The sequence below is a fragment of the Physeter macrocephalus genome, chromosome 7 (assembly GCF_002837175.3).
Source record: "Physeter macrocephalus isolate SW-GA chromosome 7, ASM283717v5, whole genome shotgun sequence".
Classification (NCBI taxonomy): domain Eukaryota; kingdom Metazoa; phylum Chordata; class Mammalia; order Artiodactyla; family Physeteridae; genus Physeter; species Physeter macrocephalus.
The window spans coordinates 55,350,708-55,378,268 of NC_041220.1; the positions used below are offsets into that span (position 1 = coordinate 55,350,708).

General features: G+C 36.8%; 1 protein-coding gene across 2 annotated transcripts in view; it reads left to right on the plus strand.

The window, feature by feature from the left end:
• Nucleotides 1-13,535, plus strand: part of COX7B2 (cytochrome c oxidase subunit 7B2) — a 164,403-nt gene extending 150,868 nt beyond the window's left edge. The window contains exon 3 of one of the 2 annotated variants that reach the window (XM_007118626.2): nucleotides 13,124-13,535. In XM_007118626.2, the coding sequence (XP_007118688.1) occupies nucleotides 13,183-13,428 (246 nt within the window). In that variant the 5' untranslated portion in view covers nucleotides 13,124-13,182 and the 3' untranslated portion in view covers nucleotides 13,429-13,535. The remainder of the gene's footprint in view (nucleotides 1-13,123) is intronic. The other variant, XM_055085745.1, reaches the window with a different exon arrangement.
• The last annotated feature ends 14,026 nt before the right edge of the window (nucleotides 13,536-27,561 follow it).

The following is a 27,561-nucleotide window of genomic DNA, read 5'->3' on the forward strand; positions in this document are numbered from 1 at the left end:
GATACAAAATTAATGCACAGAAATCTCTTGCATTCCTATACACTAATGATGAAAAATCTGAAAGAGAAATTAAGGAAACACTCCCATTTACCATTGCAACAAAAAGAATAAAATACCTAGGAATAAACCTACCTAAGGAGACAAAAGACCTTTATGCAGAAAACTATAAGACACGGATGAAAAAAATTAAAGGTGATACAAACAGATGGAGAGATAAACCATGTTCTTGGACTGGAATAATCAACATTGTGAAAATGACCATACTACCCAAAGCAATCTACAGATTCAGTGCAATCCCTATCAAACTACCACTGGCATTTTTCACAGAACTAGAACAAAAAATTTCACAATTTGTATGGAAACAAAAAAGACCCCGAATAGCCAAAGCAATCTTGAGAAAGAAAAACGGAGCTGGAGGAATCAGGCTCCTGGACTTCAGACTATACTACAAAGCTGTAGTATACTACAAATCAAGAGAGTATAATACTGCCACAAAAACAGAAATATAGATCTTTAGAACAGGATAGAAAGCCCAGAGATAAGCCCACGCACATATGGTCCCCTTATCTTTGATAAAGAAGGCAAGAGTATACAATGGAGGAAAGACAGCCTCTTCAATAAGTGGTGCTGGGAAAACTGGACAGCTACATATAAAAGAATGAAATTAGAACACTCCCTAACACCACACACAAAGATAAACTCAAAATGGATTAAAGACCTAAATGTAAGGCCAGACACTATCAAACTCAGAGGAAAGCATAGGCAGAACACTGTATGACATACATCACAGCAAGATCCTTTTTGATCCACCTCCAAGAGAAATGGAAATAAAAACAAAAATAAACAAATGGGACCTAATGAAACTCAAAAGCTTTTGCACAGCAAAGGAAACCATAAGCAAGACAGAAAGACAACCCTCAGAATGAGAGAAAATATTTGCAAATGAAGCAGCTGACAAAGGATTAATCTCCAAAATTTACAAGCAGCTCATGCAGCTCAATATCAAAAAAAACAAACAAACAAACCCAGGAATGGGCAGAGGACCTAAATAGGCATTTCTCCAAAGTAGATGTACAGATTGCCAACAAACACATGAAAGGATGCTCAGCATCACTAATCATTAGAGAAATGCAAATCAAAACTACAATGAGGTATCACCTCACACCTGTCAGAATGGCCATCATCAAAAAGTCTGCAAACAATAAATGCTGGAGAGGGTGTAGATAAAAGGGAGCCCTCTTGCACTGTTGGTGGGAATGTAAATTGATACAGCCACTATGGAGATCAGTATGGAAGTTCCTTAAAAAACTAAAAATAGAACTACCATAGGACCCAGCAATCCCACTACTGGGCATATACCCAGAGAAAACCATAATTCAAAAGGAGTCATGTACCACAGTGTTCGTTGCAGCTGTATTTACAATAGCCAGGATATTGAAGCAACCTAAGTGTTCATCGACAGATGAATAGGTAAAGAAGATGTGGCACATATATACAATGGAATAGTTCTCAGCCATAAAAAGAAAAGAAATTGAGTTATTTGTAATGAGGTGGATGGACCTAGAGACTGTCATACAGAGTGAAATCAGAAAGAGAAAAACAAATACCATATGCTAACACATATATATGGAATTTAAAAAAAAAAAAGGTTCTGAAGAACCTAGGGGCAGGACAGGAATAAAGACGCAGACGTGGAGAATTGACTTGAGGACACGGGGAGAGGGAAGGGTAAGCTGGGACGAAGTGCGAGAGTGGCATGGACTTACATACAGTACCAAATATAAAATAGATAGCTAGTGGGAAGCAGCTGCATAGCACAGGGAGATCAGCTCGGTGCTTTGTGTCCACCTAGAGGGGTGGGGTAGGGAGGGTGGGAGGGAGACGCAAGAGGGAGGAGATATGGGGACATATGTATATGTATAGCTGATTTGCTTTGTTATACAGCAGACAGTAACACACCATTGTAAAGCAATTATACTCCAATAAATACGTTAAAAATAAAGGTAAAGTAAATAAATAAAAGAAGCCAATGGATATATTAAATGTTTCAAGGGAGTTGAAAGTATCACGAAGGATTTCTGAGTTTAACTTTCTCAACTACATGTGTGGAAGTGACGTGTAGTGGTTTGGGGGACATTGGTAAAGACCAAGTTTGAGAGTGGAAGGGCATGGTTGTATACTTATGCCTATTGATTTTTTAGACATCAAATTATCTTTGAATTATGTTTGAATTATTTTGGAATTTGAATTATCTTGGGAGAGATGTTAAGAAGGCAGTTTAATGTATTGCCCTGGATCTAAGAAGAGGGTTTAATGTGGAGATGTAATTTGGGAGTCGTCTAATTGCCGTTTGATGATAACGTTTATTAGTGTGCCTAGGAATACCGAGAGAGAGGAGAGAGAGAGAGCATATAAAGTGAAAATAAAACCTATGTCTTAGCCTTGAAGAACTCCTTCACTAAGGACCTATTACAGAAAGATGAGTTTGTAAAGAAGAAATAGCCATAGAAATAGAAATAGAAAGAAAACTAAGGGAATATTATAGAAGCTAATTGAAGAGAAGGTATCCAGAGGAAGAGTGCATCATTGGTATTATTATAGTGGAAAATTCAAGAAAAGTGACTTAATATGTCCATTTTAGGGACAGAGGGGCCATTATTTCTCTTTGTAATATCTATTTATGTTGAATGATGAGGTGGAAACTGGATGGCATGCAAGAAGAAAAAATGGAAACTCAGGAATTTTCCAGGGTTCATTAATTGTTGTTTGAAACTAGATCCCATTTTCCATGGAATAGCGTCCTTCTGCACATTTGCATGTTGTGTACAGTTCACATAATATAAATTTTTCTTTTGGCTTTAGGTATTTTTGTTGTTGTTGTTCTGGAACTATTTTCTCCAGTTAAATAAATGAATGTTTTATGTAGGGAATCCCCAGAATCATCTAGGTGCTGGGTGTATGTTGTATCAATATTTTTGGACTTTCCCAATATTTTGGCAAATACCATTTGTAGGCTCTTACATAATATGTGACATTGGTTATAAGGCATACTTAAAGGAAACATTTTCACAATTTAGCTTAAATCTAGTCCTGGAGGGAGCATGTGCTTCTGAAGCATGGCTATGATTTATTTTCCCAGTATTAATTCCAAGATTTTCTTAGTTATTCTCTCTGTCTCTTTAATATAAATTATAAAGTTATAGGTGAAACTGCAAAATCATGAACTATGAAGTAAAAGCAGGAAATTGCTTCACTTTGGATATTATTAATTCAAAACACAATTAGATTCTAACAGTCTTAACTCATTATTTTGTGTCTACCCAGTCTCATAAATTGCTTACATTTGTTCTCAAAGAAGTCTCTCAGGCTTATCTGCTATTATTTCTTAGTAACGTTAACAACACATTTTTATGATGATTATAATATGTTCAATCTACAATTCAATTAATGTGATAAAATACATTATCTATATAAGAAGCCCACAAATCCACCATCAGCTATCGTTCTAAGATGCATAAATTGTATGTGTAATCAAAATTATGGCCTATTTGCATGTAAATCTCACTTCTCCCTTAACAAATGTTCAAATGGTTAAATTATGCCAATTTAGTTTAAGCATACCCTTTTAGTCTATGAAATTTTAGACTCCATTAGATTAAAGAAACTGAAAGTAACCTCTTTGAAACCAGAATTCTAATTGGAAATCTTAAGACTTCAAAACAAGAATCTGTTCTGAATTTCTGTTGTATGTGTTTAGATGGGTAACCTCCTTCAGGCTTGCTTTCTTCTTTAGCCTTTTTCCCTCAGGAATTTAAAAGAAAAACTAAAATGAAATATCAGTTCACTAAAACAGGCACCCTGCCCCAAGGTTTGGCAAAGTGCATCCTGTCTCACTGTTTCTTTTTTTTTTTTTTTTTTTTTTTTTTTTTTTTTTTGTGGTATGCGGGCCTCCCTCTGTTGTGGCCTCTCCCGTTGCGGAGCACAGGCTCCGGACGCGCAGGCTCAGCGGCCATGGCTCACGGGCCCAGCCGCTCCGCGGCATGTGGGATCCTCCCAGACCGGGGCGCGAACCCGGTTCCCCTGCATCGGCAGGCGGACGCGCAACCACTGCGCCACCAGGGAAGCCCTCACTGTTTCTTCTGAGGATCTACAAAGAAAAAAAATCAGTTTACTAAAGTCAGCCCCTCTGTCCAAAGTCTTTCTCACTTCCAAATAATGAATTCTAAATGGAAAAAAAAAAAAAAGTAGAATGCCAACATCTTGTTAAGAGTTTTCAAGAAGTTTCCAAAATTTTATGAAAGTGAAAAGAAAAAAATAAATTATACTGAAAGACAGAACTAGCCTGGTAAAACAACTTGCAAAGTGATCACAGTTACTACTTCAGGGCTGTGAAGTGCTCTTCTCATCAAATGGAATTTCTCTGCAAATGCTCCATAAGTTGCCCAGGTGATGGCAATAACAAAAGCCTTACTCATAAAGGTTTTATTTACAGATATATTTTGAACAGAGTTTAGGAGGGCAGAGATAGTCCAAGTAGGAAATTTAAAAATCTGGAGTTTTCGGAAACAACAGGGAAAGTATTATTTTGCAGCACTAAATATTAGAATCCAATGTGGATTTGATCAGAATTAACTTCTGGAGTAGACCCCTACTAGCCTAATTTCTGGTTAGCAACTGAAAACAATTTTCATGAAAAATAAAAACATTTGGAAAATGTGTCTTTCAAAATTAAAATATCTTTGATATCTAAAAGTTAAATATTTTATTTTTTTCTTTACTTTATATGACTATATCAGTGACATACTTAAAGACAAGAATGGCTTGTACATTTTCATTTCAAGGTTTAAATGAAAGTTTCAAATTATGCAACGAGGGGTCACTGATGCAACTCTAATGGCCACTGAAGAATCATACAATCTTTCTGCGCATAGAGCGTTTAATGAATAAAGGTAGATGTGGAGAGGAGAAAAACATCTGCACAAATACTAAAACTGCAAAAGTTAGACTCACATAACGAAGGCAAGAGCTAATTGCTGTGGGTATTGTTATGATACCCTAGGCTTACCACACACTCTGTACTCCCTGAATCATATGTTACAAGTCCCCACAAGGAAGTGATTTAGTTTGTGAAATGCCTCCTGGAACTATTAAACAATTTAAAATTAGTACAATGGTGTAATAGCCTTGAGAAAACAGAGACATCCTTTGGTATTCCCCAAAGTGTGTTCTGGAAAACACTAATAGGGAGATATGCTCCAGAGGGAAAAAAGCATGGCATGCTCAGCTAAGTTTGGAAAGCACCACATGGTATCCCTCTCAGAGAATCGCTGTATGCATTAGCACCATAGAGGTTTGGGAAATACTTCGGTAAAAAAGAATTTGACTGCATATTTCTCAAACTTACATGACACAGAAGCCCTTTTTATAAATAACACCCGCTAGCATCAAACAGAACTACTGAAATAGGCATGTGTTTGGGGAAATACTGATAGAAGGTTACTTTATGATTTGGAATCAGTGTAAAACCAGCTAAGCTAAAAGATAAATTATGTATTCCAGTCACTGGAATGGAATATTCTTTTTTTAAAGTTAATAAAATAAATTCTCACATTCCAGTTTATATGTCAAGTTCTGAGAGTTCCAGTGGCCTGAGGTGGATCCTCAGAGGCTCTCACCTTTGTGTGCGTGTGCAAAAGAATTGTGGTCTGGCTCTGCAAAACAAAGGATCGGATGCAGAAATATAATGACTGCAGAAATAAGGGACTGGCACATTTTAAGATCTTGACTGGGTGAACTGTACAAGTGCTTACTATCACTCACTAACATCTGCATTATTCCCCTGCAGACTCTTCCCCACCCCAGAATAACGTCTAAGCTGCAAATTTGATCCCATAACTCACGTTCCTAATGTCTTTCAATGGCTCCATATCATTTTCTGGATAAAATTTTCAACGTTTCTAGAATTTATTATAACCACAATCTCTTTCTTTTCCAAGATTAAGTTGGAGAAATGCTATGCATTTATCCAGATGTTTTGATTTGCCAGATCCACTGAAATAGACTCTTCTAGCTGGACATGCCTATATCACAACCTACAAGCCATGGAATGCACTTAATATAAAATCTTTTGGGAGTAAGCACAGCAGCCCACTTTCTAACACTTAATACATTGCTTGAAATAACAAGGGTTTGTTATTCAATCCTTGTAATTTCCAATATTTGAAATGCCTGTAATGTAAAAATAACGTGGGCTCTAAGGAAATTTGCTGGGCCTACTAAAGTTTAATAGAGAACAAAATAAAGTTTAATAGAGAACAGTCATGCCTTTGACATGCAGTGTGGCATGGAGAAAAGCTCCCAGTGTCTCTGTTATTGTTTACACATAGCTATCAGAAAGGGAAAAAGTGAGTATAGTTGAGAGCACTTTGTGACTAAAAAAATATAATGGGGTTCATGAGTGAACCACATTAATGTAATTAGGTTCATAAAAGGAATTGCCTGAATGAACACTGTGGTTATTCCCAGGATGGACATTATTGAATACCTTCAGCATTCTATATAGGATAGAAACAGTCTGTTCATGGTGGCCATGGGAAGAAGTACCTGAGGGAGAGTACATGCCTTATATCCCTTCACTCTTCAAGCAACATTTGCCATTTGAGGACATCGACTCGTGAGTTGTCCACTCTGTCATTTCTCCCTCCTGGCATAATAATCCACCGCTGTAATCTGCCTGTTTATTTGTTGAGGTAACATCCGTTATGTCACTTTTTAGGCTTAATAAAGTGACATAATCTACAGCCTTAATCAAATGGCTGTACCATCCATTGATTCAGTGACTCAGGAGATGACACCATCACATCTGAAACAGAACCATTTTTCAGCATTTCCACCAGCAGCATTGCTTGTGCAGGGTTCCCAGATTTCCTGTTACAAAAAGGCTGAAGGCTTAAGTAATCCTGATGGGAGACACTGCTCCATGTACACTTAATCCCTCCTTGAGCAACCTACTTTTCTGAGAAATACATAAATGAATGGAAGACACTGCAGGTTAGGTGCATTTCATTTCAAGAAGATTGCCTTTTTACTGTTTCTTGTTTTCTGTTGATGTTCTGAAGCTGTCAAAGAAGAGTAGAAATAAAAGGTGGAAATAAAGGTGTTACAGTTGAGTAATGGAGTCTAGGAGCCTTAGCTTTGAAAGTGTATCATTCATTATACTGCAGAACACCAGTGTTACTAGTGCTTTTAATGTTTTTAAATGCCACCAAATGTTTCTGTTGACTAACTTATTCCCAGGGGGTCCCTATAACTCTTTCAGGTTACTCGGGTACTGCTTTCTAAATTACCATGGTGGTGAATTCAATTACTACTGTACTCTTTCAGTGGCCTAAAAGAATAAATGGTCTTCCTAAAATGTTTTGCTCTTTGAAAGGTCTAGAGTATTAGAGCTGCATAGGACCTTAGAGATTATCTGATTCAGTGTTCCATAAACTTGTCTGATGACAAGACTCTCCTGAGAACTTGTTTTAAAAAATACAGATTCTCAGGCTACTCCCCTGGATACTCTGTTACAATATATTTGACATGGAGCCCAGGAATCTACATTTTGTAACAAAGAGTCCAAATAACTCTTAGGATCAGGCAGGTTTGGGAAAAGCGAAATTAGTTCCACTTTTTAATTTTATGGCTGAGGAAGCAGATGCCTAGATAGATTAAGTGATTCATCTAAGTTATACTGCAGAAAAAGTTTGAAAAATTGAGATTAGTTCAGGAATAAAAATATTGTTGGGCAACCTTTATGCATCCCATAGTAGGGAATGTATTTTCTTAGAATTTAAGCCTTCTGTATTGAATAGAACAATGCCATTTAGAAGATTGTGGGAGAAGTGACGAGACACTTTACTCTCTATATGACAGTGGAATTCTCTGTACACAGCAGGGAATGATTTTGCTCCACAAGTGACATTTGGCAATGTCTGGAGTTAGATTTTTGGTGTCATGGCTAAAGAGAAAGAAGTACTACTGGTATGTAGTGTATAGAGGAAGGGATGCTACTAAAACCCCTGTAATGCACAGGACATCCACCCACAACAAAGAATAACTTGGACCACAATATCAATAGTGTCCAGGTTGGGAAACCTCCATATTGATTGCTTCTTGAGCGTTATCTCCCTGTGAGATACTTACCAGTACTATCTGGACACATTTGAGAAGTAGGACACAGTTTCCAATTTTCTTCCTGAAATTAGATAGAAAGCCTTATATCATAGCTAAGCAGGTCATTTATTGATCCATGTTAGACTATACTTAGACTGGATGAAATTTTTCTTTTTCCCACCTTAAGACCATACAGTAAATCTTTTTAGGATTCCTCCTCTTTCTTCTACTCACATATCTAGACCTGTCATTCCTAGTACACCTCAATTATGTCTCCTTTGACCTTTCTGCATTCTGTATCTAAATCACCCAAACTCTAATTCCCTGGGATCAGCTAAAAGCTACAGTGTCAATGTCTGCTGATTTTTAACAGAAATTGAGACAGAGTTTTGGTCATAATCTTAATGCAGAGGCTAAGTGAATAGAATACACAATTTACTTAGAGCAACTTATTTTCCAAATCAGTATGATTTTCTTTTCCTAATATTTCTCAATTCTGTCTCCTCTCTGTCTGTTATCAGTACTTAATTCAGATCCTCATCATCTTTTTAATAAACCATTGAAATAAACACTTAACTAACCTCTTAACTTTTCTGCCACATTTGCTATTTTCTTACCATTTCTCCACCTAACCTATCTTGTAAAGTGCTTTTTCCTCCAGATTTTTTCCCACCTCAGCCTTTTTCTGATTAAACCAATCAGTAGTTTCTCCTCACCTATAAGAATGTTTCTCAAATGTGGATTACATATGGCATCTTTTTTTTTTTGAATTTTATTTTACTTTTTTATACAGCAGGTTCTTACTAGTTATCCATTTTATACACATCAGTGTATACATGTCAATCCCAATCTCCCAATTCATCGTACCACCACCACCCTGCTTTTCCCCCTTGGTATCCATATGTTTGTTCTCTACATCTGTGTCTCTATTTCTGCCCTGCAAACTGGTTCATCTGTACCATTTTTCTAGGTTCCACATATATGCGTTAATATATGATATTTGTTTTTCTCTTTCTGACTTACTTCACTCTGTATGTATGACAGTCTCTAGATCCATCCATGTCTCTACAAATGATTCAATTTCATTCCTTTTTATGACTGAGTAATATTCCATTGTATATATGTGCCACATCTTCTTTATCCATTTGTCTGTTGTTGGGCATTTAGGTTGCTTCCGTGTCCTGGCGATTGTAAATAGTGCTGCAATGAACATTGGGATGCATGTGTCTTTTTGAATTATGGTTTTCTCTGGGTATACATATGGCATCTTTTTAAAGAGGAAACAAATTATTTCATCTCAACTTGTATCATCTTAAATTATTTGATTATAAAATCACTTATATATGTATAAACATAAAATCAAAATCATCCTCTTTATGTTTAAAGCTTAACACAACTATGAAACCAAAACAAATTTTCAAATTAAAAATGAATCAAGCTATTCAACAAAGAATAGTTGAATATTATTTTCTTATATTTCTTTATATTATTGTGAAGGGAAAAATCACAGAATTAAGAATTCTCTTTGTTAACTCACATAGAAGGCTTTGAGTTTGAGCACGGTTTTCTCAACAACAGGAAACACTGACTTATAGAATTGAGTCCAGATGCCACAGCAAGGCATATGAAGTCCTCAGTGTCTGCTGCTGTCCTTTTCTCATCCCTCCAGGCTCATCTGTGGGCATTTGCTGCTTCAGCATTTATTACTTAGTGTTACTGAGCTCATCAGGCTGCCCTGCCCCCATACTATTTCAGCTGTCTGAGCTTTCGCTTGTGCTACTTTGTCTACCTTTTTTTCCCCCACCAGTTTTGTGTTTTATGTTTCTTAATCAGCCTTCAAGATCTAACCTAGGTGTCATTTCCTCTAAAACCATTCCTAGAACCCCAGGTTGAAATATACCTCTCCTCTGTGGATTAAGGGCACTTTGTGCTCTTCTGTAGCCTTGTCTCATCCCTTGTAACAGTGCTCTGTCCATCCCCTCCCTCTACCATGAGCTACCTTAAGAGTAGGGGTGGTACCAATAGCACCCAGACCAGGCCCTGCCACGCCAGTAGTCACTCCATAAATATAATATATAGTAAACTGAAGTGAAACATTTTCAACTAAAGACCCATCTCTGGTAACCACATTGGTTTTTGTTTCTTTGTATGTTTGTTTCCAATGCTTGGAATTGAATATACTTTAAGAAAACATGACATAGTTGAAAAATGCACCGGATTTAGAATCACAGGACTTGAGTTCGCATCTTGTCCTGTCATTTGTTCTTGTGTGTAAAATGGAGATAATCACCATCTCACACTCGTTTTGCAGATGTGCAAAATTCTGGCATGATGTTTGGCAAACAAGCATATATAATAAATATTAGTTTCCTTCCTGCATTATGCTTTACTTCTTTTTGCGGCCTTTAGTGATTTAAAATTCTTATTGTTACCAGTGAAGCTTCAAATCTGTATACCTCCCCAGTGCCATTAGATTGAGGTCCGGTATTAATTATTTTTCATGAACTGAGCTTCAGCATTGCTGTATAAAATAGATGAGACGATCAGTATTTCCTTTTCATCCTCATAGGATACTTCGCTCCCTTTAACTATTTATATTTATTCAGAACATATTTCTTTTCTTTTATTGCCACAGGCATGAGAGAACCTCTGCTTTGTTCTTATTACTTAGAGAAATCCGTCTTCTTCCTTCTCTTTGTAGGCTGTTTTCATCAGAAAGCATCTACTTTGAGAAGCATTTTCTTTACCTGCATTATATTATTGAATTTACCTTTTTTATGCTTTCATATGGTTATTAGAATCTATAGCTTCATTTCTTTGGGTAATAGGCTTAAGGCTCCTAGATAACAAAATTTATTGTAGAAGTAAGTCATGTGGAGTTCAGCAAGATGGAAAATTTCTCTAATCAGTGGGTTCCTAGCTCTTACATGTATTTTATAAACAAAAATAGATCAAAGGTACTACAGAAGGCATTCCTAATGAAAGATTCTTAATAATGGGTACATTGGTACAAGCAAATTCAGACTAGATGGCAAAGAAAATGTTCACAGATATGGGACTAGCCAGAGGATGAACTAATTTACAAAGGGATGCGATCATTGTCACTAGAGACAAAGTATTTGAGCTTCAGCTTAACGTTGAAAGGATAGGAATAATGAAACCAATTTGTCATAAAGCAGCAGGCATGAGTTGATGATACACAAGAGATCCCTATTATCACAAATTATTCTCTGGTTCTGTGCCTTCCTAAAGACTGAAAGCTATGTGTGGCACAAGTGCTTTTGTATTGGATTAAGGCTGCACCTGTCATACTCTGATCCATTTCACTTTCAACCAACTCTCTGAATTCAATTCAAATTAAACCTATAGTGCCTTCTGGTGAAAAGATTCATGACTAACAGGAAAAAACTTTGAATGTTTGGAACCTTAGAGGAAATGCATTTGGTTCTGTTTTAGCCCTGTTTGTCACAATCACGAAAAGTACCACTTTACCATCTGGTAGGAAATAAAAGAGAACCTTAGGGTCTTGTTTTCTAAGTTGGGAATAAAATAATTTGAGTTAGCAAATCTCAGTGAGCAGTTATAAGTTTACAAGTATTGACCTCAGGCCCTTTTGTATCCATGTTGCCTGCATTTGGGCCACAGTTAACATATGTCATTGCTAGAGACAGCACTGTTTGACAGCTTGCACAGAGAAGAGACATTGACAGAAAGAACTCCTCCATGTGTTTCTGCTTCTATATCTCTTGTTCAGTATAATTATCTGTTTTTAAAAAAAGAATTATTAGGGCTATTATGGACATGTACATCTGATTTCATGATGTTTTTGGCTTGTTCTCAGTTGGTTTTAACTTCTTATGAGGATACCAACATTCATTTATATTTCAGATTAGCTCAAAAATGTTCTTTCTTTGCTTTTGTGTCAGCTATTGTGTATGCAAAATTACATCTTTTGATCTTGAAGAGTTTGCAGACGATTGGAGGAGAATGTAAAGATAATTCCTCAAGAGAATGACAAAACAAGCCACAGGCTGGAAGAAAATATTTGCAAAAGACATATATGATAAAGGACTGTAATTAGGTTCATTGATTGTAACAAATATAACAAATGTGCTACTCTGGTACAGAATGGAGAAGGCGTGCATGTATGGAGTCAGGAATTATATTGAGACTCTGTTCTTTCCATTCAATTTTGTTGTGAACCTAAAACTACTCTAAAAAAATTATTTTAAAAAATGATAAAGCGAATGCATCATGTCACATGGTGTGAAAGAAGGGTTATAAAAGTGTAGAAGCTCAGAGAAGAGTTGGCTTATTCAGCCTAGGGAGGTTTCGAAAAGACTTCACAGAAACGGTGGCTTTTAGAGTGGGATTTAAAAGGCAAGTAGAATTTTATCTGTAGGAAAGTGCAAGGCAAGAAGTACCTGTAGAAATGAGAAATGGGGAGGAGGTTAAAAGGAATGGAGAAAAGGAGCAAGAAGAAGAGGAGGAGGTATGACATACCCTGTGAATGCCTTGTAATTCTGACTGAAACCAGAGTTTATAGTAGACATAGGCAGGTCATTGGACTAGTGGGGCATGTTGGAATTTTAGCCATTTTATCAGCTGGACATTGTTGTCTCAGTTTGCCATTGAATTTTCCTTTTTTATGCTTTCATATGGTTATTAGAATCTATAGCTTCAGTTCTTTGGGTAATAGGCTTAAGGCTCCTAGATAACACAAAATTTATTGTAGAAGTAAGTCATGTGGAGTTCAGCAAGATGGAAAATTTCTCTAATCAGTGGGTTAACTAACTGCGCAAGTTCACATAGCTAATCAGTGACAGAGCTAAGACTCAACTCCAGACATCATGATATCAAAACTTACCTGCCTGGCCACACTGCAAGATGTGGTGTGGGTGAAACCTTCAAAGTGGGAAGAACTAAAAGTAGATCAGATGTCATCGCCTATCTTTTGTTTTTTCAGGTTTCTTTGCAAGGGAATAGACCAGCAGCTTCAATCAACTGCAGTTCTGTCATACCTTCATGATGTTTCCCTTGGTCAGAAATGCACTAAGTAGTCTCAGGATTCGAAGCATTCAGCAAATTAGGGCAAGACAGAGCCACTCAAAACACTCACCAGATTTTCATGACAAATATGGCGATATTCTACTAGCCGGCGGAACCGCTTTCTGTGTTGCTGTGTGGGTGTTTACAGCCACACAGGTTGGAATAGAATGGAACCCCTCCCCTGTTGGCAGAGCCACCCCAAAAGAGTGGAATGATGAATAAGCATCACAGTTACTGTAATACAGAATTGTCTCAAAGTCAGCTTGTCATTTAAATATTCTGTGTTCATTGAAATGTAGCATAATCGAAGAAATAAAATACATTTGAAAACATTAAAAAGTCGTTGAAAATAGTCATTATAGTGCCTGAAAGCAAGGCAGTAGCAGTGGGTGTAGATTACAGGGGATTATGAATAATAAATATTTGAAAGTAGAGTTAATGAAGCATGTATTTTTCTGGCTTAATGATTTATGCTAGGTATCTTTCAGTGGACATACACACATAGGTACTTAACAAATTAATTTAATTGTTTGGCAAATCCTATTGAATCTTTCTTAAAAACATATTCATAATTGACCATTTTTCACATCCTTTATCTTTCCTTCCCTGATCTGAACCACCATACTTTCGCTCGGATTATTATAAAAACTCTCTAGCCAGTCTCCTTTCCTTTACACTTGATGACCATCAAGCCTGCCCTGAACCCCCCCCAACACAGTCACACACAATCTTTTTTCAGCACAACTGTGAGAATGATCATTTTTTAAAAAATTAGTTTAGTAATATCACTCCTCTTTTCAAAACACCATGACTCCCCATTTTACAAGGTCCTGAGTGTCTCAAGGCAAGGATAATTGGGGCTACCTTATGGGTGACTTATCACAGTTGGCAATGGAGACCACCTCCTACTCCTGGATGATCAGCTTCAGGGTAAGTGTACTGTTCCCCAAGCTCAAATATATATAGATATCATTATTCTCTGGATAAAAGACATGTTCCTAGGTGTATAATTTATAGGTCTTAGGGAATGCTCATTTTCAGCTTTATCAGTATTGCTAAGTTATTCCCCAAAGTGGTTACATACTCACCAGCAATGTGTACAACCTCCTCTTGTTCCACATCCAAACTCACTCTTAAGAGTTTTCATGCATTTTAATATTTGCTACTTTGATGAGCATGAAATAATAGCTCATATTTTAATGTATGCTTCCCTGATTACTGATCAGGTCAAACATCTTGTGTTAGGGGGTTTTTGTGTCTATGACCTTTCTTTTTTTTTTTTTTAATCATTCTTTTTTCTGTTTAATTAATTTATTTTATTTTGGCTGTGTTGGGTCTTCATTGCTGCTTGTGGTTTGGTGTGGTTTTTTGATGTGTGTGAAGGTAGATTTTAAACTAATTAAATTTCTTCAGTAGTCCTAGGTTTGTTCAAAATTTCCATAGCTTCTTTTTTTAAAAAACTTATTTATTTTATTTTATATTTATTTTTGGCTGTGTTGGGTCTTCATTGCTGCTTGTGGGCTTTCTCTAGTTGTGGCGAGTAGGTGCTACCCTTCATTGAGGTGTGTGGGCTTCTCATTGCGGTGGCTTCTCTTGTGGAGCATGGGCTCTAGGCGTGGGGGCTTCAGTAGTTGAGGCACGTGGGCTCAGTAGTTGTGGCTCGCAGGCTCTAGAGTGCAGGCTCAGTAGTTGTGGCGCACGGGCTTAGTTGCTCTGTGGCATGTGGGATCCTCCCGGAGCAGGGCTCGAACCCATGACCCCGTGTTGGCAGGTGGATTCTTAACCACTGCACCACCAGGGAAGCCCTGACCTTTTTACTTGTTGCTTGTGCCATTTTTCTATTCAATTGTTTGTCTTAATCATTTGTAGAATTTTTTTGGTATATTCTTTATGCTAATTATCTCAGTCAGGATTTAATCAGAGAGGCAGAAGCAGTGTGAATAGAATATAGGATTGATTTGGGGAATTAAAACTAATGCAGCTGTGAGAGCTAGTAGAGAAGTTTTTACAAGACTGTTGCCTTTGTATCTGGTACTAAATATGTTCACAGTAAAGGAGGAAAACTGAACATGAAGTAAGGGAGAGCCAGGGCCAATGGGAATTGAGAAGGATGCACTGGGATCCTGACTGTAAACTGGAACCTGTGCCTGTTTCTCACTGTCTCTAACTAAGACGACATGGATGACTTACGGGAGAAGCTGGTGCCCTTCACTGTGGAACTACATGTTCACCTTGCTCAGGACTCAGAAGAGCTGGAGAAGAACTGGTAGGAGTTAAAATAGCTACAGGCCCTGGTGCTGTTTCTTATCAATCAAGCCAAAAGATCAGTAGCAGCATACACAGGCTGCTGCAGTGCAGGGCTGCTGTTCCACACCAACCTTCCAAGGGTGAAATGGATACTGGTTCATGTCCACCATCGCTATCTCGTGCATTCTCTCTTGTGGCCAATTCTAACCTGAAACCATAGAGGGGAGGGAATTCTGGAAAAAGTAGTTCAAGGCTAGCTAAGTTGACATTTAGAAAGCCACAGTAATCCACCCCTTGTCAAATGGACATCAGTGCACTTCCTTCCTAACTGTACCTATATTTCAAATAAAGACAGTAGCAAAAATAAGCTTTCACCTAACATGATGCAACTTTCTCTTTTAAAACTAATCCTATCCCCCAAAGAGGACATCACAAAGACCCTTTATCCAGGGCAGTGTGGCACTCTCAACTTCCAGTTTAATGGAATCATTGCTGTGATCTCTAATGAAAGCCTAAGACTTCTATACCAGCAAAGCTCAAAGTTATAGGGACAGGAAACAAATACTTCTCCAGTGTGTTGCTAGGGGTAATTGTGAAGAAGCCACTCTAATCTCCACCTTTTGATTCCCAGACCTGTAAATCTCAACTCTGGGAAAATAGCACTATATATCTGTTGGTTATTTACAGGATGTCCAACATCTTAGCAGACATTACCTCAGCCTGGCAAGGTGGTGTTACCCAGCTGTCGCAGTCACCAACACTTCACAAGGCCATTGTACCATTTTATCAGTGATGGGATACATGGTAAGATCAGTGACTCCCATAAGCATAAGCCCATTACTATACATTATTTGCTTTTTATTATAAAAAATAAGCTTCTTGGTCAGAATCAGTGCTGTGTTGCATACCATGGTAGTAATTAAGACATTCTGTAAGTTCATGGATGATGGTATTCACAGGAAAGTCACAGGGAGAGAAAGGAAATCTACATTGTTACTAAGTGTGTATTAAAGTGAGAACAAAGTATTGCCTTTTCCATGATGGAAATGGTCTAATGAAATCAACCTGGCACTGATGATTCCCTTCCTTCCTCCAAGGAATAGTGCCAATGGAGGTGCAGTGTTGGTCTGTACATTTGGTAGATTGGGCACTCAACAGTGACTATAGCCAGACTAACCTTGATGAGTGCAAGTCCACGTTGTTGAGCACACACATAATCTCCATCCCTGCTGTGATGACCACTTTGTCTCTGAGCCATTGTGAAAGCACAGGGTGGCTGAAAAAGAGAGTGATCGCCATAAGAAGGGGTCATCTTGTCCACCAGAGTATTAAGATACTCCTCTGCTGAGTATCCTTTTGGTGAGTATTTATATGGGACCTGAATATCTTCCTGCTCTGTGCTCATTTAGAGAAGTCTGTTCACATAATCCATTCCCATGCTTGTCACCAGTTTTCCAATAGTGTTCCTTCTAATTCCCGGCCCAGCCTGCCAAGCCATTAGCTGGCATCTATGGCTTGGTATACAGTTGTACCTCTGGCCAAGCAACAACTCTGTGTACTATTTCATGTACTGCCCACCAGGAAGATTTCCCTTCCTCAGGGCCAATTTGGAATTAAGCTGTATTACTGAAGCTATCTGCTTTCAGGTATGGCCAGCATATTTTGTAGAACCAGATCCGAATTCTTTCTTCCTTGGTCAAATGGTTTACAAACCTATAAATCCTAGGTTTGAAGTGACATGAAACCTTCCCAAACACAAAACTTGCAAACAGTGGAGCCTGGAGTCAAGCTTTAGAATGTGTTCTTTTACTTCCAAGTTACACTGTCTGTTAGTCTTTCTTCAAGTTTACAGGTTGAAAGTTCTGGAGAAGGATTCAAGCTGGAGCTAGAGAAGATAGGGAGCTATCTAGATTGTTGTGAAAACCATGGGGGTGAAAAACATTATCAAGAGAGTATATCAACAAGGAAGTAGGTACAGGGAATGCATGAGGCATGCAATGAGTACTATATTTTAAAATGGCAATTTCTTTCTTTCTTACCTTCACCCTGAATATTTTCTGATTTGAAGTGAGGGTTAAAGCCTACCTCTTTAGGTTTATATATGTATGTGTAAGCATGTGCCCGCATGCATGCGAGTGTGTGTATGTGTGTGTGTGGAGTGTGCATACGTGGGTATATCTATATAGATATAGATATGTACACACACATATCTATACAGATATACACACATACATATACATATATATTTTAAAAACAATTATTTTAGGAATGTATATACACATAAATATGTAAATTATTTTTATATTAAAATTTGTGACCACTGGTTTCTTATAAGAAAATTGAGATATTGAATCTTTTGCTATTTCTGACTTTTCTCACTGTATTATTATAATCTGATCATACATAAAACATCAAATGCAAGCTGTTTTGTTGTTCTCCATGTGTCTTAAAACTAACTTTTGAATGAATTTATCAAATTTCCAGCCATAATGTAATTCTTATAGTTCCTCCTACACTTCTTGGAAAATTATATTATTATATATTATTTTGAGGAAAATATTACTTGGCAGTTACTGAATACATTTGCTTGCTGTCAGCAAAGGAGGAGAACTTCATTTTGACACATACTCCCCCTTTACTTGGAAACACTGGGCTACTAGGACTACGCTTTGGTACTGGGTTTAAGTATGAATAATAAGTGAAGAATGAATAAAGCTTTCTATATCTATGTGCTGTTATAGTTGTTGAAGGATTGAATGCTTTTCTCATTTGAAATTTATAGTAATCCTATAGAGTACATAAGCTGGTCATGTATCCTACTGAATATATGTATACACATGATTAGCCATGGGTTGGTTAAGTGACATGGAAGCCATCTAAAAATGAAGATAGAAATAGAATCCACATCTCTTGGCTTTTGGTCTGCTGTTCCATTAGAATTTCTCATGCTTTCTAAGAAAAGACAACCCTGATCTTATCCTATGTGATGATGGTAAATTGATAAATAACTGGTGTGGCTGCATGCCAACTATTGGGAGGGTTGGTAAGTTAAAGAGTCAGGCTGGAGAATAGGACTGAAAAGGTGGTGTGTGTTTGATCAGCCTAATTTATGTGCAGCCACTGTAATGAGATTTGAATATGAGGTCCAGTATTTACTAGTTGCAGCCACTTTAATGAGATTTGAATATGAGGTCCAGTATTTACTAGTTCTTGCTTCATGACACAACCTTATAGATAAGTTAATAACAATGACAAGAACTATCCAAAAAAAACTATAAATTCTGGTCTCAGGTGTAAAATAAAGTAAGAGATATGTCTGTGTTAGAGTTTTCACTCACGTCCTTAACCGATCTAAAGAGGCAGTGTGTGCCATCTTCAAAGATGTAAGAAAAATGAAGTGGAGATAGCAAGCTAGTTATTAGCAGCCATTGTTAAAACAGATTTCAATAGAGAATTCCCCCTTTTAAGAGAAATTTCCGTGAAATTTGGAGTTTGTTTAAGTATTATGTTAGTTCCTCATTTGTTATGAGTATAGTAAATGGCAGAGATGTACGACATACATCATAAAATCTTTCATGTTTTGCAGTAACAGCAGTTGCTTTCCTGGGGGAATGACATTAATTTGAGCAGTATCTCTTATTTTCCAATAACCTTTTATGTTACAAAAAAATCGGCAACTTCATTTTCTTCCCCTATCTGGAAACCATAGAAACCAATGTGAAATTATAGCTAAGAAGTTCGTCACTGGGCTATCTCAAGCTGATCTCCATGGAAACATATCACATTTTCTTGAAATGAAAGATCTTCCAATCAGACACACAACCATAACTGATGGGTGTCTGACAAATATACCACCACCAACAAAAAAAGTATATGGATATTTTATTATATAATACATTCAGAAGAGTTTTAAAACTGCTTCATAAATGAGAACATTTAAATGGTAAGTATTATGCCAACTACAGAAATAAAAATACAGTTTTGAAAACAATGTTCTGACACTCTATTTAAATATTGTTCTTTCTAGATTTTTGCATTAAAGGCAACTTTCTTAACTCATACGGACTTTGAATTCAGAAAGATCTATATTCAGAGCCTAACTCTGCCCCTTAGCTATCTGGCTCATCTCTCCCAATTTTTTTAGTATAAAGTTAAGGGATATAATACCTGATTTACAGATTCTGTTTGCTAACGAGTTAAACTAAATGCTTAATAAGCAGTTATAAATTTTTATCTGGTTAAATGAATAAGTGAGTGATGGAAGTATTGCTGAAGATGAGGATGAGATAGAGGGTTATGATTTCAGCCCTTTAATGAATGGTTAAGAGATAGTATTGTTCTAGGTGGAAGAGACTAAATAGGAATGTCACTGTCAAGGGCTTTGACTATGATTTAGCTTTGATAATACAAAAACTATCCCTAGTTCAAAATTTGAATAATCTCCAAAAATTTATTTTTAAGATTGTTGTTTGGAGCTTGGGTCATATGAATGGTGTGGGGAAGGGACTTCATCATATTATAGGAGTAGGCTCTAAACTAAGCCCGTAAGGTAAAAATCATATTTTCAAAATTACCTTAAATTACACATAAAATTCTATATTCATTTAATGTGGTGTTCTGTTATATAAAGAATAGATACAGTAGTATACGTTTACCAGACATACACATGACAAATATAATTGTACACTATACCCCCCACAGAGTGTGAGGACATGTCCTTTTGTGAGAGCAAAGTGAACCACTCAAGAATACACAGACTTATGGAGCAGAACAATAAATGGAATATTCTGCCCTGTATGCACTATTTTTCCTTTTTTTTTTTTGTCTCTGTCATTCTGTATCTGCATCACAGTCTCTTAATTTCTCCGCACACCTCTTTCCATTTTCCTTTCCTCTGTTCCTGTCTCTTTGTCTCCAAGTCTATGTAGTTGAATCTGATTAAATTAAATACATATATGATGTGACTCCACTATATCACCCTGGAAACAATATTAAAATTAAGCAGCTTTTAAACTTTTTCTGCTGCAACACATGCTGAATGATATACAACAAACTTCTATGCCTGTATTCAGAATTTTACTTTTCCAAAAATAAGGAAAGAAAGCAATAGAAACATTCATGTTTTGTGGGTTAAGAAGTCATGGATATTCAAAAAAGTATTTTAAACACACATGATTTCATTGATTATAGAATTTCTCAAACTGTTTTTTAAGGAAATAACTAAACATTCATAAGCTGTATGATAATTTATGTACCTCAAGTATGTTATAATTTATTTACCTCAAGTATGTTAAAGAACTATATTTTTAAAATTTTGCTTACCTCAGGCTAAGATATAGGCTTTCAGTTATGTTACAATTTCAAGTGCCTTACATTTGACCACACACCTTTTTTTCTCGATGAAACACGTTCAAATGTTAATATATATGAGGGGCATATGCTAGCAAAACCTTAAATTCACTCCAATTTCTTTCTTTTTCTCTATATACCTACTTCCCCTACCTACTAAATAATTTGTGAACCTGAGTTTTTAACTCTTAGGACTGTAGTAATAAATACATTATGTGATTTTTACATCACTCGATGTTAATGAGAATGCTGGTTAGGATCATAGGCTATCCTGCCAAAGTTTGTTTACTTCCTACATTCTCTAAATTGTGATACTAAGAAATTGTTGCAGTTTTAGTAACTGTAAAAATTACTCCCTAAGAATACTGAAAAGCAGGGCTTCCCTGGTGGCGCAGTGGTTGCGCGTCCGCCTCCCGATGTCCGGAGCCTGTGCTCCGCAACGGGAGAGGCCGCAGCAGAGGGAGGCCCGCGTACCACAAAAAAAAAAAAAAAAAAAAAAAAAAAGAATACTGAAAAGCAATAAAAGCTGTTATCCCCAGTGGAATAGGGTAAGACTTCTGACCTTATAATTATTTTAAAAAATTATTCATAAATTAAGCTTGTAAGAAACCACCCACTTCATATATGAGTGAAAATTAATTTTCAATGTACTTTCACAATATTATATCTGAAATACAAATAAGTTTGAAATATGCTTGTTATTTGCCTAATGTGACAACATAGAATGATTTGTTGAACATGAGAATCATTCTGTAAATTTAAAAAAATAATAATTTAACTTCACCTTGTTGGAACAAACAGCATTAAAATTTGGCTAATTAAAGAATCAAACCAACAGGAAAAAATAGCGTTTTCTTTATTTGCTAAATGTTATCCAACTTCGGTAGTCAATTCTTGAGTTATTACCTAAGAAGTGAAGAAATTTAGGATTGTTGCTTCTGTAAAATGAAACAAAAATGCTATTAATAGCACTTAAAAGGAAGATTCCAGAACAGTTGGATGAAGAGGAATTTTATATTGCACACAACTACAACTACTTTTTCTGAAATATTACATAAAATTTTTAAGCAAGATTATTTTCTTGGTCTTTACTTATATGTCACATATTTATATAGTTGTTTAATTAATAGAATGCTACAATAGAGTGAATGTTTGTATCCCTCCAAAAGTCATGTTGAAACTTGATCCCCAGTGTGATGGTATTTGAGGTGGGGCCTTTGGGAGATGATTAGATCATGATGGTAGAGCCCTCATGAACGGGATTAGTGCCCTTATAAAAGAGATCCCAAGGAGTCCACTTGCCCTTCGGACATGTGAGAACATAGCCAGAAGAAGCATCTTTAAATGAGGAAGCACACTCTCATCAGAGACTGAATCTGAAAGCAGCTTGATCTTGGACTTCCCAGCTTCCAGAACTGTGAGAGATACATTGCTCTTGTTTATAAGCCACTCAGTCTATGGGATTCTGTTATAGCAGCCTGAATATACTAAGACAAATGTTTTGAATACTTTACTCATTCAAAATTTATAATTTATTGGGTTGCATTATGAATTTCCTCAGAATATAATATAATTAACTAGTCTGTGGAGTAGGATTATTAGAATTTGAAGTGACTGTGGGAAAGAGAGTGGCAAAATAACAAAAAGCATCTTCTTTTATTAATTAGTCCCAAATACATGCCACACCTTATTTGTATTAGTTGGAACTGACCATTTTGTAAAGCTCCCTGTCACTGAGCCAAATCTCTCTTCAGAGCTAAACTTTATAAACTTGGTAAACTTGGTAGGTTTGTCTGTGGTTAGATACAGTAAGGCTGAGCTAAAGAGAGAGATCTAAAATGCAGTTTCAAGAAAATTGAAATTTATTTCTCTGATTTAGCAGTTCAGTATAGGCACACGGTTCAGGGCAGTAAGCAACACCATAGCAACAACAGAGGCCACTGGAGATGCAAGGACAAATAAGAAGCATTAATAATAGGAAGGAGATTTACGTATCTCTCAAGTCAAAATAAGTTCACTCTTTTCCCCCAAAACAGTATGGTTATAGAAACAGTAAGATTGTGTTTGTGTTGTGTGTGTGTGTGATTGAAGTAATATAAATACTATGACCTTATTACAATTAAAACAAACAAACAAAAAAATCCCAAAATTATAAAACAGAAAGCCTCATCCACCTGGAATGAATTATATATATATAAATGACAATGTTTCCTTCAAACTGAGGAAAAAATATAACAGATTATTCTGCATATTCCTATGCAAATATATTTGAAAATCTAGATAAAATGAGTAATTTATCGAAATGCATTAATCCTAAAGGATATAAAGTCTAAACAGACCAATTAACATAGAATAAACAGAAGAAGTAGAGAGATGACTCCAATTTAAAAAAAAAAAAAAAAAAAAAAACCCTGAATAGGCCCAGTTGAAAATTTTGCCAAACTTTGAAAATAAGAAAATCTTCAATCTAAACTATTCTAGAACAGAAAAAAAAGAGGAAAATTCCAAATTCATTTTAGGAATGACATGAGTGTATTATAGACTCCAAACATTACAAAGATTTTACCTAAAATAAAATTACAATCCAATCTCAATATTAGTATGGGAATAATACATGATGATCATGTGGATTTATTCCAGGAATGCAATGTGCAATGATAGTTAAATATCAACAAACATTTATATAACCTATTGTATTACTAGAGCTAGGGAGATAAATCATCTGCTCATGTTCATAGATGTATAACAATATTTAACAATATTTAAAATGTATTATGCTTTAAAAACAAAATAAAAATATGATTCATGCATGTGAGCACGTACACACACAGCCCCCCTACAACCCTTGACCCTAAAGTCAGCATCTTACCTAATGGAAAAACATATGAGACTTTTGTTTTTTTTTTTAACATCTTTATTGGAGTATAACTGTTTTACAATAGTGTGTTAGTTTCTCCTTTACAACAAAGTGAATCAGTTCATATACATATGTTCCCATATCTCTTCCCTCTTGCGTCTCCCTCCCTCCCACCCTTCCTATCCCACCCCTCTCGTGGTCACAAAGCACAGAGGTGATCTCCCTGTGCTATGCGGCAGCTTCCCACTAGCTATCTAATTTACATTTGGTAGTGCATATATGTCCCTGCCACTCTCTCACTTCGTCACAGCTTACCCTTCCCCCTCCCCATGTCCTCAAGTCCATGCTCTAGTAGGTCTGTGTTTTATTCCTGTCCTACCACTAATCTCTTCATGACATTTTTTTTTCTTAGATTCCATATATATGTGTTAGCATACGGTATTTGTTTTTCTCCTTCTGACTTACTTCACTCTGTATGACAGACTCCAGGTCTATCCACCTCATTACAAATAACTCAGTTTCATTTCTTTTTATGGCTGAGTAATATTCCATTGTATATATATGTGCCACATCTTCTTTATCCATTCATCTGTTGATGGACAGTTAGGTTGCTTACATGAAAATCCTGTAAGTGTGTGACTGACTCTCTTAGTTATTAAAACATTTTTCAGAGTCTGTATTTCTAAAGCCTTGTGCTATCGTGTACAAATGGAAGCTCAATATAAGAGAATAGGGAATCCATAAATAGACCTTATTGTATTTAACATATGACAAAGGTAGTGATCTCGGCTGGCCTCGGCCTGCAACAGCTTGAAGGAGGGTTTCGGTTCCCGGCCAGAGATTGAAGTCAGGCTGGGGCAGTGAGAGCGCTAAATCCTAGCCACTAGACCACAAGGGACCAGTAGCCAGTGACAAGGCCTTGGCCCCTCACTGTGTGGAAATGAATTTTCACGTAGAGACGGAAAGTAGTGAAACAAGTGAAGTGTTTATTAGGAGGAAAAAGGGTACGTGTGGATAGACACATGGGCTGGTTCAGAGAGAGAGAGTCGCAGCCTCTGTGGTAGTTTGAATCACTTTTATAGGGCATTTCTTCTGGGTCTCCTTTGGCGAATCATTTTGATTTGCCTGGTTCTGAGTCCATATTTGGTGTATCTCAGGAACCTCCCATGTGTGCACACGCATCTCTTAGCCAAGATGGATTCCAGCAAAGAGGCCTATGGGTAGCTTAACATCACTCCCTTTTTGACCTCCAAGAAGCTTTATAGTCAGGAAGGTCTCCTTGACTTTGAGAATGAGAAATACGTGGTTTCTTATCTTTTATCTGGGCAGAGCCCAGCCTCCTGTCTGTCCACAGGGAATGAACCCCTGCTGCTCACCCTGGGGCCCATCTATCTCTTGCCTCAGTAGCATTTACACAGTGGGGAGAAGATGAACTTTTAATGAATAGTGTTGGGATAACTAGTCAACCACAAGGAAAATAGATAAAATTGTATCCATTTTTGACACTGAAGACAGAATAAATTCTGACTGGTTTGGCTCTCTAAATACAAAAAATGAAAATATAAAACAAGAAGAAAATATAAAACAAGAAGAAAACATGGGAGAATTTATAATGCAAGAGTGTGAAATTTTTCCTAATTATGAATCAAAGTCCATATGCAAGGAGAAAAAAATATTGATAAATTTAACCATATAAAGAAATAACTTTTACATTGCAAAAATTCCAATAAGCAAAGTAAAAATCACATGATGAATCAGAAAAAGTGTTTGAAAATTATGTCAATTTAAAGAGTTAGTATCCCTAATATATAAAAGCCTTCTGAAAGTAGAGAGGTAAATGAACAATGGGCAAAAGAGATATGAACAGACAGTTCACAGAAAAAGAAATGCAAATAGCTCTTATATACATGAAAATATTCACAACTTTCCGTAAGAGAAATGTGCTAATTACAGCTAAACTGAGATACTGTTTCTCACCAATCAGATTGACAAAAATCCCAAAGTTTGACTAAATGTTGATGAGGTTGAGGGAAAACAGGCACTTTCATAGATTGCTACTGGGAATGGAAAATGGTAAATTTCTCTGAAGGAGAATTTGGCTATATTTTGCATTTATCTTTTAACCCAGCAATCTCATTTCTAGGAATCTATCTCAGAATGCACTGGCAAATACATGAAAAGGTATATGCAGAATGCTATTCATGGAAACACTTTTGAAACAGCAAAAAACTGTAAATAGCCAGTTACTGAACTTTTTTTTTTTCTCAGCTTCAAAATCCACCCTCAGGGGCTTCCCTGGTGGCGCAGTGGTTGAGAGTCCGCCTGCCGATGCAGGGGACATGGGTTCGTGCCCCGGTCCGGGAGGATCCCACATGCCGCGGAGCGGCTGGGCGCGTGAGCCATGGCCGCTGGGCCTGTGCGTCCGGAGCCTGTGCTCCGCAACGGGAGAGGCCACAGCAGTGAGAGACCCGCGTACCGCAAAAAAAAATAAAAATAAAAATAAAAAATCCACCCTCAGATTTGCAGTCTTGGCCTCTGCTAACCACCTGTTTGCTCCCTGGCTTACCCAAGTCTATGCTTACAGGGGGCACTATAGCAAGACTGGAATTTCAAAAGGAAAGAAAGGACGCCAGCCTTTCCGAAGGATCTAGACGATGCTTTGCCTTCACTTCCTTTGAGTGTCACAACAGCAACACTTCACTCCAGCAAGAGTTTGTTCCCCACTGATGTAAATACTGCCTTTGGTACACACTAAATGCTTTTGTCTGGGGCTTGACTTGTGGATCATACAATTTATTTGGAAGAACAAACAATATCCAAGAAAACTTGGACTTTTTCATAAGTAGCATTGGACTAGCTGGTTAACCGTAGGAAAATAGATGGCACTGATTCCATTTATGGCACTCTTCATAGGTTTGATTCCAAATTGTTCTGAGATTTAAATATTTAAAAATTGAAACCTTAGAACTAGATGAATATGAGAACACTTATGTGTCACACAGGTGGTAACTAGAGGGAAAAACAACACCTATGACCAGGGAAACAAAGGGAAAAAAAGCTGCACTTATGAGAACTTCAAATCATAAAAAGGGTGATGGACAGAACTGGTACTTAGACCTCCAAAGAAGGGACACTGCTTGGCTGGCACTGGCATCTTTGATCTTGGAGTCTGGCAGAGCTGGCATCCAGACCTCTAATGAGGGGCAACCAGCAGGCTTGTGCTGGTTGGTATCTGTGATAGCATAATAAGCATCTGTCTGTGAGAATCAGAAAAACTCTAAAATGGAATTAAATGTTCCCTTCAGAGAATATTAGGAAACCATCTCGTTATTTCAGAAATTGGAATAAAAATTTTAGCATTTATATTTTTCTAGCTAATAAGTAAAGAAAAAAGACAGAGTTAGAATATTACCACTAAAAGAATGGATCTAAGCAATAGTAATTAGTGACTACTTACATCACAAAAAGAGAAAATAAGACAATATATGCCTACTGGTAGAGTACAAACACTGTCTCTGAACTACTGTTGCCAAAAAAACCCAAAGTTGAGTATCATTCTAACTACCGATTTACAAGAAATAAGGAGACAGAAACATTTTGGACAACACCATGGGGCTGTGGTATGCAAAATCAAGACTGGGAAACTCTTTTGGACAAATATATCCGGTTTCCTCTGCAAATAACTGGCAAGGAAAAAAAAGAGAGAGTGGGAAGGAACATATATATTAAGTGAGACTTAACAGACAAAATAATTGCAATATATGGACCTTCCTTGGATCTTGACTCAAAGAAACAAACAAAAAATATATGAGACAATAGGGAATTTAAATACTGACTAGACTGGACGTGTGATGATTTTAAAGAAGTTTTTTTAGATGTAATGATATTTTGGTTATGTTAAA